The following is a 20,027-nucleotide window of genomic DNA, read 5'->3' as shown; positions in this document are numbered from 1 at the left end:
CTAAAGGTATCACTCATTATTTGCTGAATAAGGGAGTATAAAGGGTGTGTGTGTGTGTATATATATATATATATATATATATATATATATATATATATATATATATATATATATTAAATTAAAGTTTCAAGGAAAAGGAAAATGATTGTCCTTTTAAATCAAGCTCGCGCACGACGCCACCATGACGCGCAATGCGGACGCGCGCATCTCACCACGGGAGCGCGCCGGAGCTGGCAGACGTTCTGCACGAGCTCATGAGTTTAATTTCATATTTCTGCTCCAGAATGAACAATTCCAGCGAAAATGAACATAACAGCACGGATGAAGAAGTAAGTTACTATTTACTTAATAATAATAATGATAACTATAATGAATATCATTAGCTTCATTTAAAATATTAGCAACATTTAAAACTCGAAACTGCCAATGACACTAAAAGTTAATTGGATGATAATAATTACACGGCATCAGTGTTCATGTGTTATTAAGCAGATTTTTATGAATTTTTCTTTCTCAGTTTTTCTCGTGTTTTTACTTCAGACTCAGTTTGTGTGTTTTGATTGTGTAGTTCTGCTGCATCACTGTTCATTCTGAAACACGAAAGTCTTTATAAAATAAAAACACTTTGAAGTGTCGAGTAATTCTCCTGACACATGATAATAAAGCCTTTTCTAGCAGTGATCACGTGACTCTCTTCTGCAGGTCAGGACTCTGTTTGTCAGCGGTTTGCCGCTGGACATCAAGCCCAGAGAGCTTTACCTGTTATTCAGGCCTTTTCAGGTGAGATTCATTGTGTTTGACCCAAATCCAAAAGAGTCGGACACACATCTAAATGTTTGTGTTTGTCATGAAACTGCTGCCAACATGAACGTTCTTCGTATTTGATTCTCTTCATTAGGGTTATGAAGGATCCTTAATCAGATTCACCTCTAAACAGGTGAGAAATATCAATGATTCCTTCAAGTATATGAATCACAAGTATATAATGCATTTTACAAATATACGACACATTAATACTCTAAATGAACACAATCATCCTAAACCTGAAGAACAGGAGAGAAAGATGTGAATCAATCACAGCTGGGCTAAACTAGATAAAGACGAACTGTGATGTTGACTCGACAACAGTTAGCAATAGTTTGAAGCTTTTAAGGTCATGTAGTTGGTCAGACAGACAGGGTGTTGCTATGCAGTCACTATGGTACTTTGAGTGGTTTCTAGGCAGTTGCTAGGATGGTTTGGGTGGTTGCTAGGAGGTTGCAAGTTGATAACTGGTGTGTTCTGGGTAATTTCAAGATAGTCAGATGACTTCAGGAAGTTTTTTTTTTGTAATTTAATGCAACAATTTAATTTTATACAAAGTATAGTGCTATATTATGTACATTACATTAAAAAAAGAAAAAGAAAACTTTTCTTGATTTACAGTGTGGAAATGCAACATCACAGTCTGTGAAAAGAGTCCATTATAGATCAATATTTACATGGTTGATGTTTTTATTCTCAGTTTTCCAGATGTTGATGAATAATGTGTCCAGGAACTTTATATTTATTAACATGAGGATTTTAGCTAAATATTTATATGAATGTGTAAATGAAAAGAAAGATATGTTTTATAAATGGTCACTCAATATCACTAAATGGTCACTAAATTTACTTGAACTATTATAAATAGAAATATTCCATGTCGATTCCATGTCCATTTGTCTTTCTTTCTTTCTTTGTGAAGCTTTATATAGTTGGAGTGTTTGTGTATTTTTAGAAATCCCTCTTATTTTTTCAAAAGCATAAAGGAAGTTGAGACACACTTCCTGTGTTGTAACGAGGACATTCGAGGGTTAGAAATAATATTATCTTAAATGTCAGTGAGAGGACCTCGCTGATAAAGTGTGTGTGAACAAACGTCTCCACAGTAAAAGCTGAAGTGGCTTATGAAGATATTAAACAAACACAGATATATAATGTAATAAGACAGTAGAGAAGGTTTTGTGAGTTTAGTGTAGGGTCAGAGATCACTGGAAGTCAGTAGAAGGACCAAAATGATAGAAAGACAGTGTTTTTGTGGTGACGGGGTGAATCTACAGCTCATTTCCGTATGTCAGACTGTTTCTGTTTATCTCTCGGCTTCACTTGTGCTGCTGCAGTGGTAAATGACAGTGTTTGTGTCTCTGTGAGTCTGTGTCAGTTTTCCGTCGGTCACAGCGGTCAGTGATAGTCCAACGGTTGGTTTATTGCTGTACCAGTCCTGATCTCCTTACACATCCTCTTTAATTCCTTCAACGTCTCTAAAATCAACTGCAAAATCCCATTCAGATCAGAAACACAGAAACACACACTTTACAGCATCACATCAGTTCACCATGACAAAATCAAGTCCTGACTGACATTATTTTCTTGAACATTGTGTCACTGGGAAATATGTCACATTCCAGTAAGTAAAATGTGCTTTGAATGTCATTTCATGTTGACTTTAACACTCACTCAGTCGTCTTTATATCCAAATAGTTAGAAACTGCTGTTTTGAGCAGTTTGAAGAGCTTTTTCTGTTCCTTGCCTTGATTTCTTTGTGTTTTCTGCAGCCGGTGGGGTTTGTAAGTTTTGACAGTCGCTCAGAGGCGGAGGCTGCTAAGATTGCCCTGAACGTAAGTTTAATGCTATCTTCTCAACATGACACTGCTAAAAAAAGACCAAAGGCTCCTGGTGTGGTGGTTTTGACAGAAGACACGTTCACACACACACACAGAAACTTCACACACGATCACGTTTGTGTTTGAAACAGCAGAACGCTGCAGATTTGAGCTCCACGAAGCTGCAGTTGTGGGAACTCAAGCAATCGTTTGTCAGGACGCAGTTTTTGCCCTGAAAATGAGACAATCCATAGATTAAAGACTTCATCTGCTTCTCATTCTCTGTCTCTCTTGTTTTCATTGATCCAGGATTTGGTTTTAATCTCAGTGTGAAACAGGAGAGACTGACCTTGAGAGGATTTGAGCTCTGCAGTTAATAAATCTTAAAATTAGATGCACACACACAAATAATGAAAGGCAGTATTAAAATGGCTTTGTTTTTAGGTTTGTATTAGGTTGTTTCCCATGTCTTTGTATGGGTTACTTGAACTGAATTGTACAAAATATGATTATTGTTTGATTACAGATCTTGACATGAGTTTGGTCTAAATTTGAAGTCTTGATACTTACCGTTAAACTATTCACGTCATGTGACACAGATAGCTGGACTGAAAACTAAAGCAAACAGTAGTTTGAATTAGGGATGTGTGCAACGACTAATTTCATAACCGTTTAAATTTGGAAATTTAAATTTGGAAATTTTGCAACCGACTAGTCCAAATCTACATCCAATTCTACGACATAAAATACTACAGTATTACCCCACTCATGATTTTTTTATGCTGTTATGTGTCTTGAAATTGCGGTTACTAACAAGTGGCTAAATGGGACTACACAGACTGTCGGGGACATTAAACGTCATCACGCCGAACAGGTAAACTCAGTCCCCATTTATAGCCTCATTATGCTCTTATAAACTAGTCTAACTCAAACATTCTGGGAAAATGTTTTTAGATAAAAACTGAAAGAGTTGTCGGAAGCTTAGTGATGGTGACGTTGAAGTCGAGCGAGTTCGTTTATTGTCTGCCTTTAGCTTTTTACTTCTGGTGACTGTATTTAGGCTTCAAAATTCATAAAATTTATGTTCATCTGTGAAAATTGTCTTGATGGACAAAACGTGTATCATAAGCCTTTGATCACAGAGCCTGTTTTGTGTAATAATCCAAAAGCCTATGGAAAAATCCTATTGGGTTGTTGTCAAGGGAACCAGTGTGATGCTAACTGCCGGTTAACGTCATATCTGCACCGCTCTGTAGCGCAGGACCAATACATTTAAACCTAATAGCCTATTATAAACAGATTTCCTCAAATAAAAGTTAGTCCACATAATAAATCAGCGCATTAAGATTTTGTTGTTCGTTACCATGGCAACCACTTGAGTGACACACAGTGCGTGTCCTGGTTTGAACGTGCTTCTCGTGTATGAAAAGTATCTGTTCACATGACAGGTGGCAAAAATCGCAAGAAAATCTTGACGTGTACTGAAAACTACATTATTTAACCGTATTTTCTTCGTTAGGATGTTGCTATAGCAACTGTTCACGTTTCATTCATAATGTTTCTTTGTCCCTCATAACCGGATGTATAACAAGCCTAAACAAGCTTAACTAGTTTGACATGACATAGAAGAAAATGGAAAAGTTTTGTGTAGGCTTTCACAATACTCCCTCACCACATTTCTCTGAACCCACCGCGAGCGCCACAGAGAAAACCAACAAATGTTTTTTTTTTTTGTTTTTTTTTCTGCAGATATACACTTTTCTAAATAATATATTAATTTCAAGATGTAACATTAACATGACGGTAATTTAAATGTAACCTTTGTAAAAATATAAAGCGAAAATCAAATGTGCAAAAAAAAAAAAAAAAAAGTTGAGAAAAGAGTTGTAAACGACTAGCAGCAGCTGTATTGTTGAATTGACCAGTCGGCTAGTCTCGCACATCCCTAGTTTTAAAACACTTCATCTCATTTGTTTAATGTTTCTGGTGTAAAATTGCATTTTTTTTTAACTGATTAGTGACAGTTTTTAATAAGCAAGCACAGTGGGACTACAATCACAATTGTGCCAACTGACCATCGTAATTCAACTGATAGTCTGCTCTTACATGTTTAACCACAAAACCCTCTACAGACACACTGAAGCTCAAGTCTAGTAATTTTTTTTTTTAATTTTACTCGCCAGAGTTTTATGTGGAATGCAAGAACAATGCAAATGAAGACAATTCTACATGAATATAATATATACATTTCAAACACCATTAAAGTCAAGTAAACAGTCTGTAATAAAATAAGGTCAAATAATCAAACTACAAGCAATAACACAAATAAACACAATAGAAAAGATAAATAAACAGTGCTCTTCAGGTAGTTAGATGTAGATTAAGTAAAGAAATTGAATTAAGTAATGAAGTGTAAAATAGCACTGCATAGTGTTCACTGTATAAATTAAATATAGATTGATCCTTGTTGTTTGATTAACATTAAACACAGACAGCAGCAGGAATATTAGGCTGCTGTCACTTTAAGATTAATGCACAGATCCAATATACTGTTACACATACGTTTACTTTCCGACTGCTTACAAAAGACATAACCGACTATGTTTACTAGGATAATCACCAAGATGGGCATTTTGACATTATTTTGTGTGAAATTGTCTGTTGAAGTGCAAGACGTGAAAGAGCTCAATAGCTTGTTTGCGATCACGTGATTCCGATGACGCGCAAAATTCAGATGGAGGGCAGGAAGTAAAAATTAGAATGGAAGAGATGGAGAAAAGTCCGTACTGTGCTGGTTTAGAAAGGTATAAACAGAAAATCACAACATATTTTGGATGTGATCCTTATGTTATGAAGAGGAGTGATTTTTCTACTGAATTGAAAGATTTGACTGTCATCGAGGCAGTAGATATATAGAGAATGTGAAGCTGCCGTCACGCCGTGTTCAGTTCTGGTCTGGTTTGTTTATATCGCACTGCCTTTCTGCTAGTGAGTTTAGGGCAGTATTTTGATTTTCTGTCGTGATTGTGAAAAATGTCTCCATCGTAGGTCATTTATGCTGAATCAAGAATTGTAAAAGGAACTCACATCATCGTTTTCAGGGGAAAAGACTGGACAGTGTAATACAATTATAGCCTTTTCTATGTGTAAAAACAATAAGGGAAGCAAGTTGAGCCTATCACTCAATAAAATAATCACATTGCCGAGTGTTTTTAAAAGTTTTGTTATTTTGTTTGATTTAATAATTAACATTACATTTGCAAGTATGACTCACTCTTGCACGTAGTCACTTCAAAACTGTTCAGGAGCTTCTATGTGTTTGATTTTGTTTGTCATTTGTTGAAATTAATACAATAAAATACAGTGTCGTGTCTGTCCGCTGAATGTGACCCTCTGATTCTCCTCCGTGGCCGTGTAGGAAAGTGAATATTTACAAAGACAACATTAAAACTAGTTATATTTACTGGCCCGACTTCTGTCAGCTTGTTGAACACATTTTTTTTATTTGGACATTTTCTACCATATGATGGCTGAAACATCAGCGTGTGACACTGTTTTCACGGTAACCAGATCAACATTGTGAACGAAATTCTACGAAACTTAAGTGAAAACACCAAATGATCATGCAATAGGATAAAGTAGCTTCTCTTCCCTGCAAACGATACCATGAAGAATGTGAATATTTAACCAAGTCAAAAACAAAAAAGGTAAGCAGGTATCCATATTAATTTCAGTATCAGCAGACGCATAACGCTATTAAAGGCTACAACTTTTAAAGTTAAAAAACGATGAAATTTATGTAAAAGATAAAATCTCCTTGTGGTTTCTTGGTTTGATCGATTTGAGCAACCATAAACGATGCAAAACATAAGAAATTTTGAGTTTCTGATAGCGATTCCTATATAGAAAAATCACTTATTGCCCTCCAGCTGCATCTTTTGCGTCGTCTTGCGTCTGAATGTTTAAATTGGCAAGGCTTAAAAACACGTGCAAATGATAAACTTTCATGACGACGCAGCCCTGGTCCCATCGGGACAGTGACAGATCTGTCAACGAGCCCTGCATGTGCTCTCTCTTTCTCTCACGGTGAGCGCGTGTGGGAGAGAAAGCGACAGAGGGCGCCCTCAGCCACGAGACACCCCAAAGCTCAACAGGCAATACAATTATATCTGCGCTAAACTTTTTTGCCTCCAACTCAATTACAGGCAACTGAGATTGTACAATTTACTAGCTATTGGCTAATAAAAGACATTTTTTAGTCGCCTCTCGTGAAATTTGGTCGCATATGCGACTGGTGTACTTGCATTGTAGAGGGTGCCACACAAAGGACAAACTGCTGTTAAACCTGCGTCTGTCACGGTCCTGTTCTGTTTAGTTTAGTTCCTGTCGTATCTGCATTAGTTCTTGTTAGGTTTAATGGCTACACAGTTTTTATTTGGTTCAGCTGTTCCTGTTTAGTTCCCTCTATTAACCTATGTATTTATACCTACTGTTTTGTTTGCTAATTGTTCCGTGGGACTAAGAAAATAATTAAAAGTAAAGAATTATGGACTTATCCTAGAAAAGGGTTAATTTTCAATGCATTTTGATGCATAATTCGACAGAGTAATCCAATATGTAAAGCTGCATTAAAACAGTGTTTATTGTGAAAGCGCTATACAAATAAACCTGTAACCTGACATAGGATCTCCATAAAGAGTCAGTTCACCCATAAATGAAAACTGTCATAACTTACTCACCCTTAAGTTGTTCCAAACCTGTATGAGTTTCTTTCTTCTGTTGAACTAAAAAGAAGATATTTTGAAGAATGCTGGTAACCAGACAGTTGACGGTAGCTATTGACTTACATTTTTTTTTCCCTACTGTGAAAGTCAATAACTACCGTCAACTGTCTGGTTACCAGCATTCTTCTTTTTAGTTCAACAGAAGAAAGAAACTCTTACAGGTTTGCAACAACAAGAGATCTGTATATATGAGATGTATAAAGCACACATCATTTGAGTTGTGTGGTGCGAGAATTAGATTGATTTCAGCAAGAGGAAGACATGTTTGCTGTGATGATGTTTGATTCCTCTTTTTCAGGGAGTTCGCTTTGACCCTGATATTCCCCAGACTTTACGACTGGAGTTTGCCAAAGCCAATACCAAGATGGCCAAGAACAAACTAGTGGGAATCCCAAACCCTCCTCCATCCAGACAAAGTCCTGGACTGCCCTGTGTCAGCCGAGACCCATGTGAGTAAAACACACACACATACGTTTGTCTATCTAAACGTTTCATTTACTAATGTAACATCGGTTCCCTGAGATAATGTTCACTCGCATTGCATCAGTTTCTGAGGCTATGGGGAACACAATCCAGTAGCGCCATGGGATATACTGGACCCTTCAGGGGCCATGGACGAGTTTTAAACAGACAAAATCCGTGCTTGAAGAGCAGAAATGTCTAGGTTATAAAATCTGACAAGTGGACGGCGCTGACCACTGCACAGATGTCACCAATGGACATCCCACTTGACCATGCCCAGAAGGAGGCCATTAGGGCACTTTGCTAAAAAAATGTTTTTATTGCTTTAAAAAAAAAATTATTGTCTACACTGTTCTGTTATAACTGCTAAACTATAATTACTAAAACTCAAAGTAAATATATATAAAAACTAAATAGAAAAGTGTTCACAAAATAAAAACTAAACTAAAAAAAAAAAAAAAAAAAAAAAAACTAAAACTAAAACTTAACTAAAATAGATAAAAAATTGACCAGCATCAATTGAACGCATACACTATGGCTCTTCTCCTGTAAACTCACTCTAGACCTGTTGTTGTTTAGATGAGTTCACTGTTCCTGCGCTGTATCCCAGCAGTCCTGATGTGTGGGCATCATACCCGCTGTACCCCGCTGAACTGCCACCTGCTGCGTATGCCTACAGTTCATCACTGCACGCTCAGGTAACACACACCTGCCTACAGTTCATCACTGCACGCTCAGGTAACACACACCTGCACATGCAGTGCAACATGTGTGTGTTACACAGGTAATCAGGGCACAGCGATTATTCCCACATACCTACTATAATATAAACACTCAGTAGTCCTGAAGCATAAATGCATGAATGGATGCAAGAAATGGTATGAAGTTTAATGGTTGAAAGATTCATCGCCAAGGCATTTTTTAATTATTGGAAAGGTTTTCTGCTTGGTCAACAAGTGTCAAAAGCAGGACGGTGCTGAGAACATCTACAGAGACAACGGAGCAAGACAAGCTCATGATCTTTATTTCACTCATGTACTTCAAGCTCCATTACTCCCATCGCATTATTTTGATGTGTTTTTAACTGTCCTGTCTAATAATAAAAAGTAAGCTCTATAATAATCATATATCGTCTTCATTTAACAAATATGCACTTATGTCATTTACACAAGTCTTTGAATTTAATACACATTAAATTCCATGAATCTCGTAGTCTTCAGGGATTCCAGCTATTAGATCTTCTGAAGTGTGCATTGTATTATGAACTCTGTGTCTGTTCTGTGACGGTCCGTCCCAGCGTTTGAACTTGATGCAGGAGTTTCTGCTGTCGCTGGACAGATGAAAGAGAACGTTAGAATGTTAAATCCCTTCAATCTCAAACTGAGCTGCAGTATATCCAACTGGCCATTATGTTAGGATAACATCCGCTTCACATCACAGTCCTGATCACCCTATCAGGGTTTATTTTGTGATAACAATCGACTGGCTGTACATTATCCTGCTTATTACGCGGCTACATGCCACATAAGTAAATGAATGGACACAAATTATTGATTTGAGTTGAAATATTTTTTTCACTTGTGATAAACTCCAAGCTTCCATTAAGAATAACAGTTCCTTGCAAGCGGCTTTTAGCCAAGACAAACAAAAAGAATATGTAAGGGATAATACGCAGCTTATTATGGCACTTTTCCACTGCATGGTACGGTTTAGTACGGCACGATGGCCTACGGCTCGTTTAAATAGTACCACCTCAGTGGAGGTTCCAAGTGTGCTGTACTGATATTAAATGTAACATGTAAACACTGCAAATCACTGATTGTTAGGAGAGAATCGTCAATACCAGCGTCATTGGATTTGAAACACGAGACACCAAACCTGCTAGATTTAAATAGTCAATAACAGTCACCGCAGTATCATTTGTTAGTGCAACGTTATTTAAGCGACTTGCTTTAAATGACCGTCACACGCAACTTGAAAGAAAAGAAAAAGAAATGGCTGTATAGAAAGGTGCAGACTCGTTGGTAGCCAAGGAGCGAATACACGGCAGTAGAGGCGGCGCAACTACACGTTCAGTCTATAATCCCACCCATTTTGAAGTGGTATCAAACTGCAGTGGAAAAGCAAACCGAAAGTAAAGCGAGTCAAGCCGAGTCATACCATGCAGTGGAAAGGTGCCATTACATGACTGCTCACCAAATAAATCATTGTGGACATGAAATATTGATTTGAACTCAATTTGTTTTAAATTATCTATTCATTATCTTAAAGCTTCTGCTATGACAAAAAAAGTCCATTACAGTGTACAAAACAATCAGCAACAAGACGGACGTTATGGTTACTCACGTGACCCTGGTTCCCTGAGAAAACGAGAATGAGCATTGCGTCTGCTTTAGCTGACACTTATAGGGAAAACGCCTGTTTTCTCTGAATTCTGAAGCCTGATTGGTTCACGTCTGTGCAGTTGCACAGACAAATGCTGTTTCAGCCCGCCAGCTATTCAGCTCTTTCGACTGAGAAGCGGGTAGCATGCTGGGCAGCGTAGTAGCATAGCAAGCTACGCAATGCTCATTCCTGTTATTTCAGGGAATCATTCCTCCAGGGGGGAATGCCGTGTGACAGCATGTTCGCTTTATGTTCAAGGAGCTTGGCATGTGAACCGCCCTTACTGAGCGGAGGTTCATTCGTGCCCATAAGGGAAGTCTGTGTAAAGGGCGAGAACTGGTACCTCCTTGGTGGTTTATGAAGGCAACCACCATCCTGTTATCTGAGCGGACCAGGAAATGATGGCCTCTGAGTTCCGTCATGAACTCCTCAAAGGCCAAATTTACCACCATCATTTCCAGACGGTTGATGTGCCATTTCATCATAGGCCCATGAGCCGAAGGCTATTCTGCTGTCGCACAGGGCCTCCCAGCCCGTCTTGGAGGCATCTGCCATGACCACTTTTCTCCTGGAAACAGAACCCAGCATTGTGCCATTCAGGTAGAAATGGGGAGATGTCCAAGGGACCAAGGCCTTGACACAGCCGTGGGTCACCCTGAGAGTGAGTCGGCCCATGCGCCGTGCATGAGGCGGGACACAGACTTTTAACCAGAGCTGGAGTGGTCACATATGGAGCAGTCCCAGCAGAACTACTGAGGAGAATGCTGCCATGAGGCCCAGTAGCTTCTTTTCTCTTGAGGGGAAGAAGGGACCCTTCCCTGAATGAGGCTACCATGCTCCTGATTTTCAAAGCACTCATGAGAGAGCCAAGGTCTAACTCATTCCCTGCCCCTGCTCTGGGTAGGGAATGAGTCCTTGCCCCAAGTGAAGGAGTTTAAGTACCTCGGGGTCTTGTTCATGAGTGAGGAGATAATGGAATGGGAGATTGGTCGGACAATCGGAGCGGCGGAGGAGGTACTGCAGTCGTAAGGCAAAGCTCTCGATCTATCGGACAATTTTCGTTCCTACCCTCACCTATGGTCATGAAGGCTGGGTTATGACCTGAAAGAACTAAATTGCAGGTACAAGCGGCTGAAATGGGTTTCCTCAGGAGGGTGGCTGGCCACTCCCTTAGAGATAGGGTGAGAAGTTCAGTCATTCGTGAGGAACTAGGAGTAGAGCCACTGCTTCTTTGTGTTGAAAGGAGCCAGTTGAGGTGGTTCGGGCATCTGGTAAGGATGCCCCCTGGGCGCCTCCCTAGGGAGGTGTTCCAGGCATGTCCAACTACCCCCAACTACCCCCTTTTTTTCTCTGAAGATACTGACTTCTCCACTCCTGTGTGTTTCCCTCGTCCTCCTGTGGCTTCATCTCTGTGTGTGTCTCATGATTACCAGCATTCCTCCATCCAGCTCTACAACCTGCTTCATTCCACGATCTCCACTCCTACAAAGCAAAGGACTGTTTCAGTTTTTATATTATCATCCGTTAAAGACTCATTCTGCTATCCACTTACCTACACAACTGTTATTATCTGCTGTGTGTTTAATAAATACCACATACCTGCATTCCCGTTGTCTCCGACTTCTCTGTCCGTAACAGAAGAACGGACCAACACAATAACTACAGCAGCATCATGAGTCTCTTCCTCATCCCAATTTCTCCAGCTGGCCCCAAGAACAACATCTCGGCGGAGAACCGTCTGTGGAGTCTCTGGCAGAATGGTCGTCTGCTGGAGAGGTAAGTGAAGGAGTTTTCTGAGCTCTCTTGTTTGGTGGGCTGGCCAGATGCTCCTCTTAATGCGTGTTTTCTGATGGGTCTGGACAAGGATACTTTTCGCTATATTGAACCTGCCTGTTATTTATCTCTAGTCGAGTCTATTAATCTGATTCTCTATTTAAATGGTTCTAATTTTGAAGTAGAAGAAGTTAAAGAGAAAAAGTGTCCTCCTTGTCCAGTCCCATCAGAAACACACGTGGCCAGGTCAGCTCACCTTCCGCCGGTTCCCTCCACATACCCCTCCAACGAATCTGTCCATTCCTGCCTTCCTGTATTTCCTCGAGGACGCAAAATGGTTGCCGCCACTAGAGAGCCTCGCCGCAAGATGGCCGCCACCAATTCTGAGTCTCATCGCAAGATGGCCGCCGCCACTACAGAGCCTTATCGCAAGATGGCCGCTGCCACGCCAGAGCCCTCAGACAAGATGGCTACCTCCACAACTGAGCCCTCATTCAAGATGGACGCCGCCACAACTGAGCCCTCAGCTGTAATGGCTCCCACACTTGTGCCCCTTGGCTTGTTGGTGGAGTATGAGGGGATGTCCTGGAGTCCTGATTCAGCTCCAGATTCCGCTCCAGTCCCCGAGTCAGCTCCAGACTCTGCTCAAGTCCCCGAGTCAGCTCCAGACTCCGCTCCAGTCCTCCACGAGCCCGCTCCAGTCCTCCACAAGCCCGCTCCAGTCCTCCACGAGCCCGCTCCAGGCTCTGTTCCAGCCCACGGCCCTTTTCAAGTATCCCTGCGAGCCAAAACACCCAGAGTCTCGCCCAAGTATTTTTTGGGGAGGGGCTATCCGTCCCCGAACTCAGTGGCCGAGCCTGGGGTCTGGGCCACGGAACCAAAGGAGCCTGACCCACCATGATGTCCCGAGTGGCCAGCACTGCCATGGCGTCCCGAGTGGCCAGCACTGCCTTGGCATCCCGAGTGGCCAGCACTGCCTTGGCGTCCCGAGTAGCCAGCACTGCCATGGCGTCCCGAGTGGTCAGCACCTCCATGGCCTCCCAACGGGTCAGCATCTCCATGGTCTCCCGACTGGTCAGCACCTCCATGGCCTCCCGACAGGTCAGCATCTCCATGGTTTCCCGACTGGTCAGCACCTCCATGGCCTCCTGACTGGTCAGCACCTCCTTGGCCTCCCGACTGGTCAGCACCTCCTTGGCCTCCCGACTGGTCAGCACCTCCTTGGCCTCCTGACAGGTTCGCACCTCCATGGCTTCCCAAGCTGCCAGATCCTCCATGGCGCCTCGGTCAGCCAGTACCGTCCTGGAGACGATCTGTCCTGCATCACCCTGCATCACCCGTCACGTCACCAAGACGCCCGCCCTCCCTCCCGGTTATTTATCCACGGCGCAAGGTTGCGCCTACCGGAAGTGGGGAGTAATGTCACAGTCACCGTCTGTCTCACCTTCCCTGGACTCCACTTCCCATAATCCCTTCTGATCCACACCTGCACCCAGTCAGCTCGTCATCTCATTCATCATGGTTTCCCTTCACCTGCACATCCTCATCAGCACTCCCTTTAAAGACTCACTCCTCCTGCACTCATTTGTCTGTCCTCGTCTATGTTGAGTTGGTTGTTCTGTTCCTGCTCCTGTGTTTCGTATAATAGTATTGTGAATAAACCTTCGCTGCTGCAAATTAGATCCTGCATCCTCTCCTTGTTTGCAACTGATCCTGACATGCATAGTGTTCACTGTATAAATTAAATATAGATTAATCATTGTTAGTTGTTTTGTTGTTTGACAAATAATGTCATAGTTATTTTTAGGCTGCTGTCACTAAATGTACGGAACCAATGTACGATGCATGACTGAACGCATGGAACCAATTAGATGAAACATCTATCTCAAGTTATCTCAACTGTTTAGGTTCACTTAAGACTTTATAACCAACTGTATACAAGAATACTTGTCGAGACAGGGATTTTGAGATCATTTTGTGTGTATGTGTCCATTCAAGCTCAATGAGTCGCGAAACAGCACTCTATTATGTGTTTGCGCGGCATCTGAAAGGCGCCTCTGTGAGCGCGTGTGCTTTTAGTGTGTGCATACAGAAAACAACGCGCGATTGCAAATCGAGATGCGATTGCGAATTTTGCCTCTTCTTACATTTGAATAGTTTAAAAACGCTAAATTGGTAAGACTTACAAACACGTGCAAATAATACATCTCAGATTGAGAATGGGCCTGAGGCTGCCATCTTTCTTGGGGACAAGGCAGTAGCGGCTGTAAATGCCTGACTCTCTCCACTTCTCTCCACTGCGTCTTTTTTCAGTAGAGACTGAACTTTAGCTCTGAGGACATGAGAGCTGTCATCTGAGACCGAAGTGTGGATCATGCCACTGAAATGAGGAGGTCTATGAGTGAACTGGAGAGAGTAATCTCGTTCTATTATCCCCAAAATCCAGCTCTACACTCCGGGGATGGCTTGCCATGCTTGGAGTTGAGTGGAAAATGGCTGAAGTGCCACGGGCTGTGTCTTGCGCTGAAGCAGGAGAACAGTGCCTGTTATAGTATAAAGGAGGATGAATGCTCTTTTTGTGAGAATATAAAAATTTTATTTGGTTCGCTATCACATTGATAGGGGGTTTGAGCACAAACATCCAGGGCGGGCCCTGAACTGAAGAGGGGACCTGGAGATGGGCACATTTTGAGGATAACCATAGGTGGTGTGCAGCAACAGCTTCTTCCACTGGGGGGAGCTTCATGTAACCTTTTTTTTTTTCTCTGCGCCGTCGACTTTAGAAAGAGTGGCCGAAGAGGGAGAATGAATGCATGCCGAGTACGGGGCACACCACATCATGGTGAGCTCCTGATGAACTTCAGGGAAGAACAGGGCTGGTCGCTGGCGGGGGAGCTGCTGGCGGCGCCATGGCTGCAGGAACCACTTATCTTAGTCGGCTGCGGGCGGGCTCTTCTGGGGCTGACCAGTCTAAGCTGAGCTCTTCTACAGCTTTTAAGAGGACTCACAAAAGCTCTGTATCAATTCTAGGCCGCACAACATCAGTCTCTTTAGGTGGTGGAGGGGCGGTGTCATCGCGAGTCAACTCATCGTCAGACCACCAAATCAGACCATGCCACACCTGCTTCTCAGCCTACCAGCTCCGCTTTTTCTTTCACCTTGGCTCGAGAGGGGAAGGCGATGAGGGAGTGGGTGGTCACTGAAAAGCGCAATCCAGACGCAGCTTTGCAAGGCTCAGCTTTTCACAGTATGGGAAGCTGGAGTCTAGAAGAGCTGTCTTGGCGTGGCCGTGGCCCAAGTATGAGGCACACTCAGTGTGCTCATCTAGAGCGGGCAGGGAAGGCCTGCACGAGCCGCACTTGTGGCGTGACATTTGCAACAACGTCACAGGAAATTTTCTTTGAAATTTGCTCTTTTAGTAGTCGGCGGATGGCCGCAGGGTAGATCGGTGGAATCAGCTTGCTTGCTGAAGCGTCTTCGTTCGCTCTTCAATGGCGAGAAGAGCTTCGAGGCTTCAGTCTTCTTCGGAGCAGCGAAATGATCTTCGCTGAAGGAAATAGTAGTTTCTGCTTGACTTTATAGGCAGTCAACCCCACCCATTCTGGCAGGTTAAAACGCCATTTGAACCAATCAGGCTTCAGAATTCGGAGAAAACAGGAGTTTACCCCATTAAGCATCAGCTAAAGCAGACGCAATGCGAGTGAACCGCATCGAAAGGGAACATTCATTTAAGTTCAAATTATTTTATCAAATTGATTAATTTTCAAATGAATGATTTCAAAATATTATAGTTTCAGCTTTATTGACCATCGGCCACCCTGTTCTCCAAGACATGCTAATCGACTTTTAAGAAAAACTCTAATCCTAACCACTAATAAAGATGCTAACTAAAGTTTATGACATCCTAGTTTACTAGAGAGTTAGAGAGTTTAACAAATTAGTATTCCCCCTCTGTCTCTACTGTACACATATGAACATTAATGATCATGCGGATGTTCTGACTTGAGTTTTGTGTGTCAGATTCGCTGGCTGCCCTCTGCCGATGCAACCAATCAGGGCTGGAAGAGCCGACAGTTCTGTTGACGTATATATGTGAGTATAACACACATTCACACATGGTTTATACAATGCTAGCACAGCATCATCTTGATAATTGACTAATCTAAATATTATTAGAATGATTAATTGACTATTCGATCCATTTTTCATTAGCTCTTAACTATTTTAAAATAATCACAGAGAGAAAACGGTCTTCATGAGGAGCTGAAGGACTGACGCCAGCTTTGTGTGTTTCTGCAGCTTGAAAACCGTTTCATGTTTGTCAGTCTGCAGGTGTGACGCGACACAGATGAGTTCCTGATCTTTTTCTGTCTTACTCTTCATCATCTCTCTTCTGCCAGATACAGCTACATCAGTCTGAAACTAGAAGTGAGTAAATGTTATGTAAGTGATAATGTTCAGTCAGCTGCTCATTGTCATAAAATAAACCCCGACACACATCAGAGCCGTTTATTACACAGCCACATACCAGTTAATTACAGACATGAATGTGAAATATTGATTTGAGTGTAAATGATTATATTATGTGAAGGAAGAGTGTGGAGTGATACACAGAAACAAGGTCATGAAATGAAATTCGGTGACATTATACACAAGTATAAGAGCACTAACAGAGACGGGTTAATTACTACTGACATGAAAATCTGGTAATAATTACAAATTACATGACTAACTTTACCAGTAACATGATGTTTTAAAATTGTATTTGTACTTTTGATCAAACTCTTGTCTACTTGATGTGACAAGAATAACTTTGAACAAATATACAGTTAAGAGCAAAGGAACATGTTCCTGAAGATATTCATCTTTATCAACAACATAAACATAAAGTGTTTCTCATAGCCTGTTTTTAATGACATTCTAGTGTTTTATGTATTAATCAGGTATGTTTGTGTGGTGAATGATGAAGTCAAATTACAAGTACTTGATTAGAATAATCTGATTGTATAAACACGACCTGTAGTCTGTTACTCACGGGTCATTTATACTCTTCTCTGTTTGATATTGAAGCTGCTGCTGTGAACCAGGACAATCATGACCTCCACAAGAACAAACCTCGTCTCGCTCTCATCTCGTCCTCTTCTCGTCCTTGTCTCATTCTCATCTCGTACTCTTCTCATCTCGTCCTCATCTCGTCCTCTTCTCGTCCTCGTCTCGCTCTCATCTCGTCCTCTTCTCGTCCTTGTCTCATTCTCATCTCGTCCTCATCTCGTCCTCTTCTCGTCCTCGTCTCACTCTCATCTCGTCCTCTTCTCGTCCTCGTCTCTCATCTCGTCCTCATCTCATCCTCTTCTCGTCCTCGTCTCACTCTCATCTCATCCTCTTCTCGTCCTCTTCTCGTCCTCGTCTCACTCTCATCTCGTCCTCTTCTCGTCCTCGTCTCACTCTCATCTCGTCCTCTTGTCTTTTCATCTCGTCCTCATCTCGTCCTCGTCTCACTCTCATCTCGTCCTCGTCCCATTTTCATCTCGTCCTCATCTCGTCCTCTTCTCGTCCTCGTCTCACTCTCATCTCGTCCTCTTGTCTTTTCATCTCGTCCTCATCTCGTCCTCGTCTCACTCTCATCTCGTCCTCTTGTCTTTTCATCTCATTCTCATCTCGTCCTCTTCTCGTCCTCGTCTCACTCTCATCTCGTCCTCTTCTCGTCCTCGTCTCTCATCTCGTCCTCTTCTCGTCCTCTTCTCGTCCTCGTCTCACTCTCATCTCGTCCTCTTCTCGTCCTCGTCTCACTCTCATCTCGTCCTCTTCTCGTCCTCGTCTCACTCTCATCTCGTCCTCTTGTCTTTTCATCTCGTCCTCATCTCGTCCTCGTCTCACTCTCATCTCGTCCTCGTCTCATTTTCATCTCGTCCTCATCTCGTCCTCTTCTCGTCCTCGTCTCACTCTCATCTCGTCCTCTTGTCTTTTCATCTCGTCCTCATCTCGTCCTCGTCTCACTCTCATCTCGTCCTCTTGTCTTTTCATCTCATTCTCATCTCGTTCTCATCTTCTCCTCCTATTGCTTGTGAAATTTATGATTCATGATTTATAATGTTGTTCTTATTGGTTTAATCAATAATCACTGTAAGTTATGATAGGTTGATGCATGACTTGCCAAAAAGTCATTTCGATATTTAGACATTTTTAGGTATTATATTGAATATTCTTTTTATTCCTAAGGAGCAAATTAAGTATTTTTATAATGAATTAAGTGAAATGTTTTTCAGTGCCATTTTAATGTAATTGCTATGTGTTGTTTCTTATATGTACAAGAATGTTTTTAATGGCTATGAATGTCTTATTGAACTTTCATTAGTGCTTAAATCATTAAATAATAATAATTAAAAAAAAACAGATTATGTGAGAAGTATTTGAAAACAGTCTAAGAGACTTATTTAATGTCTAAATATAGTTGGAGAAACATCGTCAAGCTCAAATGTTCTAATAATAGAAACACTTTGTATGTCCTTGAAGTAGACAATCAAAAACATTTACTGACACAGTTTTTCTGCAGGACAACAGGAAGAGCAGGCTGTTTGACAGGTGTGTGTGTGTGTGTGTGTGTGTGTGTGTGTGCGCGTGTGTGTGTGTGTGTGTGTGTGTGTGTGTGTGTGTGTGTGTGTGTGTACCTACTTAACCATATTTTGGGGACAATTTTGTATCCAGAAGTGATCAAAACCTGACAAAATCTCCAAAAACCTCAATTTAGGGACGTCCTCATTTGTAAAACTGGTTTAAAATAAAGTAAATAAAGGCTTTTTAAAAATGTAAAAATGCAGAAAGTTTTCTGTGATGGGTAGGTTTAGGGGTAGGGGGAGAGAATAAAAACCGTATAAAAACCATTACGCCTATGGAGAGTCCCCATTTAGATAGCTAAGTGTGTGTGTGTGTGTGTGTGTGTGTGTGTGAGTATATTTCTTAATGTGAATTAAAATGCATGGAACTGATTTTAAAAGCTGGAAGGTGAACTTTACAGTAGATACAAATTCTCTGGTTCTTTAATTTGGCAAGATTGACTTGCCTAAACATCGCATCACACATTTTATGTTCCTTTGTGATTATATTTGTTATTCCTGTGATTCTGCACTAATATGGACAGCTTAATGTTCAAACCATTAAAACCACTTGAAGGCCAGCGGGAAACTGCAGCTCGATCCGTCAAACATGAACCAATGCTGCCATCTGCTGGTTCATCACGTTTCACTCACACACACACACACACACACACACACACACACACACACACACACACACACACACTTTCTCATTTGTGTTTTCTACCTCCCTGATGTGTTTGCTGTTAGGGTCTGCAGGGGTGTTTGTTGTTGTAGTGGAATAAGATCTTGTGTGAAACTGGAAGGTTATAGTTTCAGTTTCACAAGGCATGTGATTTATCACCGTCTAGCAAAAAAGCTGCTTTGGGTTTTCATCTCAGTGAAAACTAGCCAGAACATTAATTCAGTTACAGATTATTAAGGGTGTTTTAGTTTGGTTGAAAGTATATGATATGCTGATATTTGTTGTTATCTAATGTACTTTAACTAATGCTGGTCTTTATCTGAATCAAAGTAACTAAAGCAAATTAAATGTCAATAAAATGTTCTTAAAAATGAAAATGCATATGCAAATGTGGTTTATTTTTCACTTTCTTTTGTTTTTGTGTTGAAATACAGTATGACATTGATATTCCTTCATTAGATTAAGTTAACTAAATAACTAATTACTGATGTCTGTCCTGTTCTCTGGTCGGTGGTTCTGGGTTGGTTCATGTATTTTATTTTGGATTGATGACATTCAGACACCCTGATCAGCTCTTGATTATATTAGTGTTAGACGAAGCGTTTCGCTGCTGGGTGAGAGAATGACACGCTTCCCTGACCGTGCATCTCTCAAACACACACACACACACACACACACACACACACACCCGCAGGAGAGAGACGCCAGCATGAGCATCGCC

General features: G+C 41.4%; 1 protein-coding gene across 4 annotated transcripts; it reads left to right on the top strand.

The window, feature by feature from the left end:
* The first annotated feature begins 175 nt into the window (after nt 1-175).
* On the top strand, nt 176-19,684 carry rbpms (RNA binding protein, mRNA processing factor). Of its 4 annotated transcripts, none has more exons than XM_051900496.1 (9): nt 176-329; nt 703-780; nt 899-937; nt 2,577-2,639; nt 7,707-7,857; nt 8,450-8,568; nt 16,049-16,120; nt 16,354-16,456; nt 17,099-19,684. In XM_051900496.1, the coding sequence occupies exons 1-7, from the start codon at nt 192-194 to the stop codon at nt 16,109-16,111; spliced, it is 651 nt and encodes a 216-aa protein (XP_051756456.1). In that variant the 5' UTR covers nt 176-191; the 3' UTR covers nt 16,112-16,120; nt 16,354-16,456; nt 17,099-19,684. The 4 variants fall into 4 exon arrangements, with proteins under 4 accessions (XP_051756456.1, XP_051756457.1, XP_051756454.1 ...); XM_051900497.1 differs by having other exon boundaries at nt 16,328-16,456; XM_051900494.1 differs by lacking the exons at nt 176-329; nt 703-780; nt 899-937; ... (1 more) ...; nt 7,707-7,857; nt 8,450-8,568 and adding an exon at nt 8,581-8,608.
* The last annotated feature ends 343 nt before the right edge of the window (nt 19,685-20,027 follow it).

Source organism: Ctenopharyngodon idella, chromosome 7, assembly GCF_019924925.1.
Source record: "Ctenopharyngodon idella isolate HZGC_01 chromosome 7, HZGC01, whole genome shotgun sequence".
NCBI lineage: Eukaryota > Metazoa > Chordata > Actinopteri > Cypriniformes > Xenocyprididae > Ctenopharyngodon > Ctenopharyngodon idella.
The sequence above is the reverse complement of the archived record's forward strand: the minus strand, read 5'-3'. Positions and strand labels throughout refer to the sequence as shown.